This window comes from Acipenser ruthenus, chromosome 17 (genome assembly GCF_902713425.1).
Source record: "Acipenser ruthenus chromosome 17, fAciRut3.2 maternal haplotype, whole genome shotgun sequence".
Classification (NCBI taxonomy): Eukaryota; Metazoa; Chordata; class Actinopteri; order Acipenseriformes; family Acipenseridae; genus Acipenser; species Acipenser ruthenus.
The window spans coordinates 31156910-31171863 of NC_081205.1; the positions used below are offsets into that span (position 1 = coordinate 31156910).

A 14954-nucleotide genomic window follows, 5' to 3' on the forward strand; every position below is an offset into this window, starting at 1 on the left:
AGTACACAGCGAAGGACAGGCTGCAGTCCTCTATCAGTTTCTCAGCAGCACTTTTCTCAATCCACACTGTTGCTAAGGACGCCTGCAGTGAACAAAGCCACTAAGATTTACAGCTGCCCATCACCGAAGATTCTTTAAAAAAAGAGGTAAAGAAAAATAGGGCAGGGGGGAATCAGCACTGTTCACTCAGATTGCTCTGCTCCCATCTGTTCTGTGAAAACCAGCACTAAAGAGAAGGGACCGAACAAAAAAAACACCATGTGCTGCTTTATAAAATGACCCGGACCCTGCATTGTGAGCCAGCTCTCTTTGTAAGGATTTATATACCACTTGGATAATGCAGTTCTTGTCTGAAAGGCCTAACATAATTCAAGCTGGGGATTTTTGTATTTTTATTTATTTATTTAAGATTGTGGGTTTTAATTTGAGTTTTGGGTTATCTCAAGCAAAGTCCTGCTTCTCTGGATGAGTTGTCATTGTGTATGCGATGCGATTCAAGTATAGTTTGTCACTTGGCTTGTTATTTATCTGTTATTCCTCACACCTGCCCTCTTAAATAATAAGACAGAGAAATACTGCAGATCGGTCTCTGTCTGTCTTTTCCATTATCGCTTTTGGTTTTGTTACCAGCATGTACCACTGAGAGCAGGAGTGGAAGTTTCCAGACGGGAATCTCTTTAGCTGCCTTGGCCCCAAGACATAAATATTTATTGTTTCGAACCAGACTACTATTCATTTTACTTATATAACATGATAACATAAAGGCAGTTTATGGAAAAACATTGGAATAAACAAAGATGAAATATGAGTGATTAAAAAACAAGGCCTGAAAATGTAGGACGTTACATTTACAGGTATATTGAGTGATTTGGAGGCTCCAATTGCTCTTATGTGCAGACGTTAACATATTTTTTATTTCAGTAAAGAAATACAAATTGCTTTCTACCTGTAATGAAATGTAAGAGCTCTGAAAAACGCTTTATAAATCTGAATTTCAAACCACATGCAGGTGAATATACTGTACGTACTTAAATGAACCATATTGCTGTGTTTCAAATAAGCAATTCACCCTAAAACATGCACTCTATATGGTAGAGATGTAACTAATAGCAGTACAATATGTTAATTATAGGGATAAGTATTTTTTCACAATACACCCTTTCTGAGATGCATAAAATGCTGGGACGCGACCTTACTTCATTTCTGTTGAGATAAGTGAAGTCCAGTGCATTATTGGACAGCTCTGGGAAAGAGTAAAATAGCAATACCTGTACAATTATAACACAGCTCGGTTCTTGCTGTTGGCAGCTCTCACAGGGTTAAGGCACATGGGAATATAACAGGGCAAAGACAAGGCAATATAGCAGCTGTTCCTCTTTTGACAGGATGTTTATTTTCAATACATATACCGGTATTTATTTATATATATAGCTGGCTCTTTGAGCTAATATATATACACACACACTCATATACAATTTATGACTATATATATATAGTCATAAATTAAATAAAACCCTCACAGCACCTTGCTGGATTATAACAAGACTCAATTAAAAGTTCTTTTTTAAGCACACTACGGAATAGATCATAGGATCCCATGCTCGCCTCTTAACTAATTTCAGCCTCACCAGCACACCTGAAACGAGCTCTCCATCACTCTGGTTTCTTGATTGCAATAAGATCTGTAGTGCACGGGAGCAGTGTGTAGATCGGACTGCCATTTTTTAGGGAAAACAAACTGAACAATGCGGTAATATTTAGCAGTGGAGGCACTTACCTCAGGCTGCGCCGTTGCTGTTTTTTTTGTGTGTTTTGTTTTGTTAATGTTGCTTTTCTTTTATTGCGATAATGAAATGCAGTCCATTGCCCTTCTTTATTTATTGGTGCTGTACATTATGGATGGTGTACGTGAGGCACGTCTGTGTGTGTGTGTGTGTGTGTGTAATTGTGAAGCACAGGGTCTTACAACCACATTATCGGATAATTACCCATCATCATCTCCAGTCTGCCGCCTATAGATACCCATGGGACATAATTATAACCTTAGTTATTCGTTTTTCTTTCCTAGCCTCCTTTATAATGTGTACTTTGAAGCTTTCTCTCACCTGCCTAAAGTAATCTTATTTGCCTAAAAAGCTATTTGTGTTTCATTGGTATGATCTTTGAGACACAATTTTGATCTACAAAATAAAAGCAAGCATACCTCGATTATAATTGTATTGACAACGCGTTATTGAATTAGCGGGCAAGTCAAGGTGTTGCTTTTAATTGCGATCTCTAGACAGCTGCAGTTTGCTTCATATACATTTGCGAAGTGCACTCTCAGGTAGAATCATCAAATGCAATATTTATATGATTATAATAACACTTACACTCGTGCACCAGTAGTTTCAGAGCATATTCAGAAACTGGAATATAGTACAATACAATGAAATAGGCTAGCCCAGATAAAACGACATGCATTTCACGTGAGACTTCCAAAACTATAGTTTGCTGTATGGGACACAAGAAAAGTAGTGGTGGTATCTGCAGTACATTACCGTATTTACGAACGATGAGAACTAATAGACGATATTCTATAACCTGTTACAAAACACTTCACCAAACACTGACCAACCTGCCTGACAATAATGAAAAATCAACTCGGCTATATTAGTAACAAGGAGGGGTTTACAGGCTGGCAAAAATCAACAAAGTATCCTTTTCACTGTATACTTTAAACTAGCTGTCTCATATTAACATGCAATGTTTGTTTGTTTGTTTTTTGTTGTTGTCTTAATTAATTGAACCACAAATGAGTCAGCACTCCACTCTTTACAAAGTTTTCAAACGGCTTGACAACAGACAACTTTAACACAACCGTCTGTGCAGTATCACCTCAAATATTTTGACATTTGTATCGCTTTTGGAATTCTTCAGCAATGCAACAGTGTGAAACGTAGCATGACAATATATATGCTGTTTTTTTTATCTGTGTTCCCGAAGCACTCGGGTCACGCTCGTTCCCAGTATAACACCATAACCGCCGCTGCTGCTCCGGCTTCCTACGGTACTCAGTCAAGGCTATACCATTAATAAGCGCTTCTTAACCCACCTTTGCCTGCAAGGACGTTGCGAAGCCCCATCGTTACCAAGATAAGCATCAAGGATATTCTTAGATTCTCCATGGCGAGGAAGAGGGCACGCTGACCCCAGTGGTGCTTTGGAGTGTGTGTGTTTTTTTTCTTTTTCTTGCAAGCAGCAACAATAACGAAATGGAGAAGAAAAAGATGCACTTGTTCGTAAGACACACAGAACAGAATGTTCAGCGCTGATCACTGAACGGACAAGGAGCACAGACTAACGCGCCCCGGGACTAGACCGTGACGTCACTGGGAGGAGAGGTATTAATATTCATACGAGAGCAGTTTTAAACACATCTAAACTAGCGCTGACGGGTTCAGATGAAACCAGCGTCCGACTTTCAGATGTCAGTCTTCAGCCACTACGATTTATGTTGCAGATTGCTATTATTAAATGTATTCGCTGGTGGAGGGATAAAGTAAAGCCCTTTGGATCGTTTAACTAGTCACAAGGGCTACATCCAAACCGGGGACAAAGAGTAAACATGAATGTCATATATTCATTTTTGTTTAAGATTAACCTTATATATATATATAATTGTTTTTAGCTGTTGCTTCCATTTTTCATCACGTAATTAATTTACTGTAAAGGTGTTGCCAGTTTATCTGGAAGTGTAAAGTAGCCCTATGCTATGTTCATGGTGAAAATCCATCCAGTCTTTAAAGACGCGTGACACAGCTGTCCTTGATTTCACCATTACAGCTGAAGTCTGATGTACAGATGCTCCTGCTAATTGGTCACCAGCCATCATGTCCCTTTCAGACTATCATAAATCATTTCTTTTATCCCTTGTTAGGTCAACTGACAGCTCATTACCTCACACTGTGCCTACTCTGTGTCTTTCTGGTTCCTAATGAAGTGGCCACGCCCTGCAGTGCAGTGCATTCGGTAGAGGATGCCAGATGCGTCGGAGTGGCTAAGGCAATATCAATCAATGAGTAACAGAAGCACTCAGAACTGTAGTGTTTTCTGTTTGTCCTGCTTGAAAATCAATACAACACAAAGAACAGAGCCCATCAGCAGTTATGTGAACAATGCCAACTAAAGCTTTAATATTATCATGCGATTTGCCCATTGAAACTGTAGCTTTCTTCTGCTGTTCACTCTGTGTCCTTCCCCTCTCAGTGTCAGGGTCATAAATAGAAAGAAATATCCATACTGTGCTGGGGCGCCAACACATACTTCCCAGCTTACTGAGTGAGTGTCACAAATATATTTAAAGACCCTCTCTTGAATGAAGACTCTCAATTCTCACATGCAGAACACAGATGTCCCACGGGTGCTGTTGTGGCTGATTGGTGAAGAAAAGGTCATCATTTGCTATAGTTACTGATTCTGCATCTTAATATGTGAATAAAAAAAAAAAGATCCAAATGTCATAGCCAAATACATTGAAGTGAAATTCTCATTGGGTTAGACTTTTTATCCATAAAAACAATTATTTTAATCACGAGACACTAAAAATCAAGAAGGCTTTTCCTGATGTGCCGCATTCTCCCTGTCTGTAAATAGCATGAGATTTATTACATGATCATGCCACTTACATAAATAAATAAAATACATATTTTGTTTTAAACACTTTCAGTTCCTCAGTGCACAAACCACACCTACTGTAACCCTCTTAAAGCTGTACGATTACAAAAACACAGACAGGTAAACACACAGACAGGCAGCAGGTAGGACAGGTGGCCAGTCGTAGGCCACCATCACCCCCCTGGAGGAAGTCCGCTGCAAAGGTGTGAGCCAGGGCGCTGGAAGGCTGATCTGTGAACATGAGAGCAAGTTCATTACAGGAGCATTTATATAATGTATCAAGTCTCACTCCAGACAAGCCACCAGTCCTAGCGACACATTGTAACCCCCATGCTTCCTGTTTCTAAATATGGGTATCAGTGAGTCTGTTTCTTTAACACCCCCCCCCCCCCCCCCCCTCCTTCTGTGCCCGCAATAAACACGTGCACAGTCAGTTGCCTGCATGTTAATTTCCAATGTGCAACCGAGTGCCAGAGCTACCGTCCTAGGTGGAATACATCTGAAATTTCTATATGCTGTATCTTCACTGTCCTGCATTGCTATTATATTTTATGAATAGTTCGTGGAGACCGGAGATTACGAAGAGTGGAGGACTCGATCCATTGCATCTACCGAGACTGCTTGTAATATTGCAGCGGCACTGTACAGTTCAGCAGAAGGACTTTTTTATATATATTTTTAAGTCCTCCGGAGGTACTTTAGTCGTTGTGCACAACTGATAGAAACATTTTGTTTTATTCTATATTTTCATTTCCAACGTTTTTTTTTTTTTTTTTTTTACTGTGAACAATATTGTAACAATTTTAATTGCTACATATCTATTACTTTTATAAACATTTTATTTTTCATAAAGTATATTTGTTGTTGCTGAGTGATTCTTTATAATAAAGTAACCTGGTATAAATATATTAAGGCATCTGTATAACGTAAAGTACATTTTCTTAAGAAGGGTATATGCAGCATTAGAGAGAGATCTCCAGAATTCACATATATTTTCCCTGAACTTAATTCTCAATGTAACTCATTGTAATAGTGGGTTACAACATCATGCTCCTTCTGCTTTGCATCATTTTCTATGGACCACAAAACTGAACATTAAGGTCCTGTTTCATAAAGTCATTTCCAAACTTGTGCGTTTTGGTTCCGGATCCATTCCTTGTACCACTTGGAGACAGTTTATTTAAAACCCACAAGGCATGAGTGTGGATGCATTAGCACAGAGTAGTTTTTTTTGTTTCAGTTGAGTCTCACATTGCTGTACGGTTGGTAATGAATTATCCAAGAAACATTCTACTTCAGACACCATCCAACAGCCCTGCTTCTCAACCCATTAGTAGAAGTGATGCTCGCTTTCTCAGAATGATCCTCATACATTCCATGATAGACATTTCGTGTTTGATATTTAACTAAGGCTTCCTTGCTTTATTAAAGAAAAATTGCACTATAATTTGAAAGTCTTAGAGGATTTGCTATATGCAGTTTACTATATGGGTGGTAGATGGTGGGTTAAGCTCTGAAAATTTCATTTGTTTTGCAGACATGACATTTTTCAACTTTTTATTTTTTATTTTATTGAACCAGAGTGTGTTTTGAACAAATAAATGGAAAATAAAAACGTGGTCCACTATGAAATGTGCTATATAAAACTAAAGATATTATTATTACTACAGAAACAATACAAGGTCTAAACTGGCTTTCTAAAAAGTCTAAGGAGTCTAACATCATGTTATCAGCATAAGAACACGTCTACAGTATGGTATTAAATGGTTGACAGTTACAGGTGTTTAATGCATCACAGTTGAATACTGGTAAATACAGCTGTACACTCATTCCAAATCAACTTAATGTCATCCTTGTATAAAAAAAAAAGATAATTTGTTTGAGTGCTTTTCCTTTATGATAATGGCATCCTTTCTCCTTTGCAAAGGTTTTTACTGCGTGATTTTTTGATTCATAAAAAAATTAATGAAACAGACATCAGTGCTAGGCTGCCTGTCACCTGTCAGTGAAATCTGTGTGGCTCTTTATCTTGTCCTTCAGATTCAATGTTCTTGATTTTCTGTATGTTCACCACTATTGTCAATCTATCATATACCGGATTTTAAGGTCTTTTTTAGCTATATATATATATGTGTGTGTGTGTGTGTGTGTGTGTGTGTGTGTGTGTGTGTGTGTGTGTGTGTGTGTGTGTGTGTGTGTGTTTTGCTTTGGTTTGATACACTTTAACAACTAGTTGCATTTAATTACCCTTCTGTTGTTTATTTATAGCCACATAATTCTGTGAAAATTGCAATGCACAGTAATTAGCCTTTAATGACTGCAGGACACACATTTACCTTAAATTAATGCTTAATGGAATACCTATGTTGTTGCCTGTAGAACAATAGACTATAAATCTTCAAGTGCTGTACTTTGACCATGAGTACTCCAAGTTTAAAAATAAACGTGAATATTTAGAATCTGTAGTTACTCTTATGTTAGTTACTCTTATGTTTCTAGTAGTTTTGATTGCTTTTGGTTTTCCTTAATGCTGCATATTTAGTGCTTGTTTTTAAACCCCAACATTCGCAAGGTAACATTTTCAAGAAACATATTATCATTCCTGCAATAGTGTGAAAATAGAGGAACATCATTTATATTGCATTGAGTTCAATGTTAATGTAAGCCACTGTACCCAGCGATAGAACAGGAAAAACATGTGTAATTGCCCAAAGTAGACAGCATGGTGATTTCAGATGCCATTCAAATGCAATGTTATCATGTTTGAAACCATTGTGCAAGACTGTGGCTTCTGTTGTTCTAAATTTCAGTTGATCTTGCTGGGATCTGTTGCTCCAGAATCGTGCATATCTGTGTTTACCTGCTCTTGAACTTGTTTTGAGTCTAGAATCCTGGACTGATCAGCAGTCCTCCTTCTGTTCAAAACATGTGACAGTGTGACCTTTCAACTCTGCCTATAGAAATGTAGGGATTAGAGAAACATGACTTTATGGAACAGAAACCCAGAACCACTCAGAACAATTTCAAACACCATAAAAAAAGTAAAAGAAATACATCATTAAAATGACATTTGAAGGTACTAGAAACATAAGAGTAGCTAACATAAGAGTAACTAACTGCTCGATTGAAAAAGCAGCTCAATTCATCCAAAAAATAATTGGAATTGAATTCCTGGAGTCTGTCGTAATGCAACAACGATGTCAATAATACTATGTCAAGTTTCCGAGACTGACAGATAGGATAATGACTGTGTTATTTCAGCGGTTAATTATCTGAGGATTAGTGAAACCGTGGCTTAATGTATTATTATTACCCAACAGAATGCTATTTACACTTGCAAACGATCATAATCCTGCTCAGGTAAATATAAGGCCACCTATTCAGTGCTGTTTGTAAAGGTTGTGGTAAGACTAGCAAGAAGTGTTCTCCTTTTCAATGTGTACTTTATGTATTAATCAAGTAAAAGGACAAAGAAATGCCAAGCCATTTTAAAACCCATTTCATGCCAGTGTAATTTATTAGCTAAATGTGAATTATTGAACAGGCTTTTCAGACCATGTGTTGTTGTTTTTTTCCATAGCTTTCATAACTGTAGAATGGTAGTTATATTATTGGCTTGTCTGGTTGGGACTTTGCCAAAGCACTTAAAGAGAATTGCAAATGACTCTGAGCTCAGATAATGTGAATAGGCCCAGGATATGTTGCTGCCTGAAAATGTATAGAGGTAACTGATTGGCCTAGTTTTATTTTGACATCTGTCTATGGACAGTACCTTAATCTTCTTCTTAATAAGGCTATTGAATCTCCCACCATAAATGCTCATATATCATGTCAAACCCCTCTGGTGATGCTGAGTTTGTTCTGATAATCAAGTTTAACGGATAAGCACAGATGTATTGAAAATGCTTTGGATAAGTTCTGAAAGATTGGGTTTGGTGTCATTTAGTTTGTAGTGCAACAGGATGGATGTCTTGTGTGAGAGCATCTTAACCACTATGCAAAAGAGCCAGGCTCAGGTGTGGTTATAGAACTTTTAACCACACAACACTGCCTGTTATATTAGCATTAGCCACCAATACATGCACAGCTAATGGTGGTAGCGATGATGAGAAGTTAAATATTCACTATCAAATGCTGTATTATTATTATTATTATTATTTATTTCTTAGCAGACGCCCTTATCCAGGGCGACTTACAATCGCAAGCAAATACAAATACATTCAAGTGTTACAATATAAGTCATACAATAAGAACAAGAAATACAATAATTCTCAAGTGTGACAAACCACAATTCAATAATACAGCAGATAATAGTGAAAGTTACATCAGGATATGATTAAATAGTGATAGTTACATCAGGATATGATTAAGTACAAAATACTACAGATTAAACACTTGGCAGATTACAATATTCTGAGGTACAGGATTAAATGCAGTAAAATAGGGGGCAGATAAGAGCAAAATAAAGCATATTTAAATGAAGGGTGATAGTGTCCCAGGATACAACAGAGGAGTTCTACAGGTGCTGTTTGAAGAGGTGAGTCTTAAGGAGGCGTTGGAATGTGGTCAGGGACTGGGCAGTCCTGACATCTGTAGGAAGGTCGTTCCACCACTGCGGAGCAAGGGTGGAGAAGGAGCGGGCTCGGGAGGCAGGGGAGCGTAGCGGAGGTAGAGCCAGTCTTCTAGTGCAGGCGGAGCGGAGAGGTCGAGTGGGGGTGTAGGGAGAGATGAGGGTCTGGAGGTAGCTGGGTGCAGTCTGATCAAGGCATCTGTAGGCTAGTACAAGAGTCTTGAACTGGATGCGAGCGGTGATCGGGAGCCAGTGGAGCGAGCGGAGTAGTGGAGTAGCGTGGGCGAAGCGAGGTAGAGAGAACACCAGGCGAGCAGCAGAGTTCTGGATGAGCTGGAGCGGACGGGTGGCGGACGCAGGGAGGCCAGCCAGGAGGGAGTTGCAGTAGTCTAGGCGGGAGAGTACCAGGGCCTGGACCAGGAGCTGGGTAGCATAGTTGGTGACCTGTAGACCTTTTACCCACATGTACTCTATCTTAACAATCTGTGCAATGTCAATTTAGTCTCACACTGAAATGGCTGTAATTGTGTAATATGCTGTATAAAATGCAATACAACAGCAATAAAAAAACAATGTCTATTCTTGAGCTTAGCATCTTTTTTTCATTAGCTTATTAGTAGCCCATTAGCAGCAACAGCAAACAACATATCAAAGACTGCTGTGTGATCATGCTACCGTATTGTTGGAGAAACAGGAACATGTGTTCACATGCCCTTAAGTGTTGTTCTTGCAGTCGAAACTGACAGACTGTATATAAAAAAGCAATCTTTTAAGGTTTACAAGCAGGGATGTGCTAAATGGGTAGTAGGTCCATCCAGCAGCCTTCGTCCGCTCTGCAAGCCAGTGCATCCATGTGTAATTGAGAACCGCCACGACCTTCACAACATGCCATGTGCACGTTAGACAGCAGCCTTCATTCGGAGAGTCGGTCTCCATGGACCTGATCCTGGAGAATGCCCCCCCCCCCCCCCCTTCTTATTTTAAAGTGGCAATAGAAACAGTAATTGTCTTGAGTATTGACTGATTTCCTCTGGCTCTCTCACAGAAGGTTAACCCTTGTTCAGGGAGAGAAGTGTTTCAATGCTGTCAAACCCACTAATTTAACCCTTTAAGGTACAAGGGACATATGTGTCCCACAAATAAAAGAGATGCTAACGTTCTTATTTTTTGCAATAAGGTGCACGAAAGCAGGGTTTAAATTGTACCGACAGGGTGAATCTGGACGTCCTAATTGTCAGTTTCCTCCTCGTGATACTTGAGTCAGTTTCAAATGTATTTTAAGTGCTTGAACAACCGCTCAATTCCTTGAGTACCTCAAGGGGTTAATCTGCTGCCATGAACAGTCTGTTTGAAAACAAAAACAAATCAAAATGTCAGGGGCAGACAGGGCACAAAAATCTCACAAAAATGACTTTTTACAGCCTGGCATTTTCAAAGTTCCTTGTGATGAATACTGTCTAGCTCCCGTTGTCTCGTTCTGTTTTTCTCATGTTTACCTTATTCTATCAGCCATGTAGTGATTTCAGTGATTCAGTGAACTTGCCCTTGGCCGTATCTCCAAACTGACCAATTTGTGCAAATAAAATAACCTTTTCTAAGATTACCTTTTATTTATTTTTTCCCTTATTCATATGATTTAAAAAATGCTTCTGTTTTGATTTGTTGTGCAGATGAAATGGAACCACTACAACTGGAAATCTTGAAAAATGTACTTTAATAGGCCGCACATGCAAATTATTAAAAATATTAAGCGAAAAGGAACACAGAGCCACAAATGGTAAAATGCATGACTTTTTAGAATGTGTTTAAGATGCCTAATTAATGCACAGCCGTCTAACATTTTTACACATGACTGCCTAGTTTTCCTATATCACTGATTACTTACCAGAAATTAAAATTCTCTCACCCAGAGGTTTTCATGCAGGTGGATATATAAAGGATATAAATGACAAATTAGCAGGCTAGGAACAAACTCTTAACCCCAAGTATGAAATATATCCAGTCGCTCTTTAAGATTGGTAAAGGTCATACTATGAAGATGTACAATAGTTGCTGAAAATACCACATGCCAGATTCCAAATGTATTTTTTGTTTCCCAGTGATACAACATGAATTTATGCACCCTTCGCACAGTGTCCTTAGCAAATGAGCTTTAGTCCCAAGATATCAAGCTTTCAAAGGTAGCATTATTTAAAATGGCTATTGTTTTGTCATGCCTGACTGACCTTGTAAAATAAATAAATACATAAAATAAGAACAAAAGAAATACTGACTGACTTGTAATCTGCAACTGTGGTAGACATTCCCAGCCCTCTGCTTTTTAATAAAGCGTTTTGAAGAAAGGGGATGATGAAATATGCTCTGGTGTGATAAGAACATACTTGGTAAAACCACTGATGTACAAATTTATTCTCAAGTCACTTTGATTAATGTAGGGTGCATAAAAAATAATCCTAGTGGGGCCTTGCATTAAAACTACCAAGAAAAGAGAAAGAATACAGACAAGATACAGTATTTTAAAATAAACTGCTTCACCCAGCCAGTGCATGGTTGACTAATAGCATGTGCCTGCAAATGATACATGAATAAAACATAGAGACGAGCAGCAGTGCTATGTTGTTTTCTTATTTCTTACCTGAGTTTGCTATCTTTGCTTACATTCCTCTGCAGATGCGTTCCCCTTTTAGCCCTCTGCAGAAACACAGTGCAATCCCTTGACTAAGAATAAAAGACTAACCCCTGCAGGGGTTACAGCTGTCACCTCTGAATGGCATTCCTTCTGATTGCTCTAAACATCTTACATCTTTTGCAGTTTATTAGTTAGCACATAATGCAGAAAGGAAAAAGGTGTCTCTTTTGTGATGCTTGAAGTTTCCTCTTCAGTTTAATCCCTAGAGGTTTAAAACAACAACAATAATACATATGTGAAGGCATTACTGAATAATTGTTATTATATATATATTTCTTAGCAGACACCCTTATCCAGGGCGACTTGTAATTGTTACAAGATATCACATTATTTTTACATACAATTACCCATTTATACAGTCAGGTTTTTACTGGAGCAATCTAGGTAAAGTACCTTGCTCAAGGGTACAGCAGCAGTATCCCCTACCAGGGATTGAACCCACAACCCTCTGGTCAAGAGTCCCGAGCCCTAACCACTACTCCACACTGCTGTCATAAAACCCCCACCATGGCTGTAAAGTACTCACATAGGAAAACATTAACATATACAGACAGACGGACGGACAGATGTCTTCATATGCCACCAGATTCTGATTCTCTCAATAAAAGGTGGTCTGTAGCAGGTTTCATCAAACTTTGACAAGCGGCTCTCTGTTTGCCCACCTCTGCTATATCCCCTGGACAGTAATGCTGTTAGGTGAAGGGGCCATCAGGTTGTGAGTTGATAGTGAGGTTCACTGTATTACTAAACTGAGCTCTGGATAGTGTTCTGTTTAGGAAGCAGTATTTAATTAAATCTCCACCCAGTGGTTTAAAACAGAATGATCTCGCTATAATACCCTCTGCTGCCGGTATAACATACTAGATAATTTGTTGAGTGCCAGTGCAAAAGAAAGATAATGGGAAAGCTTGGTAATTTGGCATTAAAACTATTTCTATGAAGCAAGCAGTACTGTATATTTGAAAGAATACTGTATTTTATTTGGTTCTGCAGTATGTTTAAAGATTGTTTAATAAGTTGTTTTGGTGTTATGATGAATTGGTTGTAATAAAAGCTGATGTATTTAAAGTTGCAGAAACAGGCAGTAGGTTTATGGGATGGTCTCCAATGGAACTAGATACTTGATTTGAAGTAATTATATTGATCAGTACTTATAAAGGGTTAGGATTTTTTTTTTGGAGTGGAACCAGTTACCAATGGAAGCCAAGTAGAAGAAGTCTCTTAACTGAAGTTATTCATGTTCTATTTAGATAAATCAGACAGCACAGTATTCAACTCAGCATTGGCTATGTCTACATGACTAATGGTGTGGTTTAAAATAGTACCTTCTCTGTACTGTATTTTATGGAGAACAGAAGAAATAACATTATTCCATGATAACAGCTTCCATTAATAACTGAATTGTGTGTTCAGGTGTTACTCTGTCATCTAAGAGCTGCATTTTTGTCTGCTCTGAGTGCTTATTTCAGCCATACATTTTTGGAGACTTTGGATTGTTTCCCTGATGGTGGAAAGGAACTCTCCATTAAAGTCAGGGCTGTGCACAATCAATGAGCCCTTTACCTGAACCCACAAAGGGACACACAAAACAAGGGCTGACAGCAACACGGATAAATCTGCTTGGTTTAGTAATTGATCATTTTCAAATCAGACACGTGTTCTCCCCAATATTATTTAATAAGTTTTTTTCGGTTAGGACTTTTAATCCCACCATTTAAACCCAGGCCTCCAGAGGTTAAAGGCATGTGTGCCTTGCACATTAACCAGCTGATCCGAATATTTTAGATCTCTGTTCAGCTTCAGTGAGAAACCCTAAAAATATAAAGCACAAGCCTCACAAATATCCCTCTGGCAGAATACAACCCAAATGCCAGCTTCTCTTCATCTCACAGTACAACAAGGAGAATAAAACACATGTCGGTTCACATAAGGACAGGACAGAGGAGGCTGTAATAGAACATATACCAAAACACAATGGTAAACTTTGAAGTTATTACACATTTATGACACAATATAAAACCTTAAACTCAACATAATATACTGAACTGGCAGATTTGTGATCTGCAATTCAGCTCAAAATGTTACAAGACATCCATGAGATGACACTATTCTGTACAAAAGGTTATCATAACATTTTTATACAGTAGCACCCAAGCTGCTGTGTATTTTAACATTGAGTGTGCTTCAGTTTTCCATCACTTCTCCGGCGTTCGTGGAGCAGGGCATTGTCGCGTGTCACTGAAGCAGTTCATGGACAGGTTAGCTGCATTTTCAGCAATAACACTTTGTTATGTACAGGCTACCAATGCACTCAGTGCAAGTGGTGGTGAGAATGGAGAGAGAGAGATCAGAGAGGGTACGTTTTTTAAAATGATACATTTTTAAGTGACGTGCATTAACCTTGTGCCATCTTGACTGCCTTCCATCAAATGTGGCTGTTGTAGATCTTGTTAGTGCCCTCTCTGACGTTCCAGTGGGACTATGGGGCTGGTGAATGTACTGTATATGAAGTTCTAACCTCATGCACTCTGAAAGTGTTAGACAGTGTACCACTCGGTTCAGAAATCCAGGTTTCTGGGGTTGCTTATGTGATTAGCACAATACTGTAATGTATTTATTTTCTTTTTTTACTACCTGCTGTTTTTTCCTGTTTTAATGTTCAATGTTTTCACTCAAGCAAAGGTTTAGTCAGTAAAAAATCAAATAAAGTAGTCTGCTTTATATTTAACAGTCAATCATTAACAGGAATAATAAAGTAATTATCTGTAATTGTCTCCGTTTTCCAATAATAACGTTATCATTAGGGTTGAGGCTATTGTTAAGGTATTAAAATAATTAAAACCCTATCAATCACAATGGTATGCATCGCCTACTTAACAGACAGCATTGCTGTACCAATTCTTCAAAAATCATGTTGAGCACACTGGTACACAGAGCAAGAAAATCAATTACAAACAACCACACTGGATAATGAACTCTCGACAAGGCTCGGACTGTTAATAAGGGTTATACAATTGATTTACCATCCTTTTCTTATTT

General features: G+C 38.4%; 1 protein-coding gene across 1 annotated transcript in view; it reads right to left on the reverse strand.

The window, feature by feature from the left end:
* Window positions 1–3323, reverse strand: part of LOC117422937 (calsyntenin-2-like) — a 154670-nt gene extending 151347 nt beyond the window's left edge. Inside the window, exon 1 of the mRNA XM_034038184.3 lies at window positions 3095–3323. Coding sequence (XP_033894075.1) covers window positions 3095–3167 — 73 coding nt within the window. The 5' untranslated portion in view covers window positions 3168–3323. The remainder of the gene's footprint in view (window positions 1–3094) is intronic.
* Between the last annotated feature and the right edge of the window lie 11631 nt (window positions 3324–14954).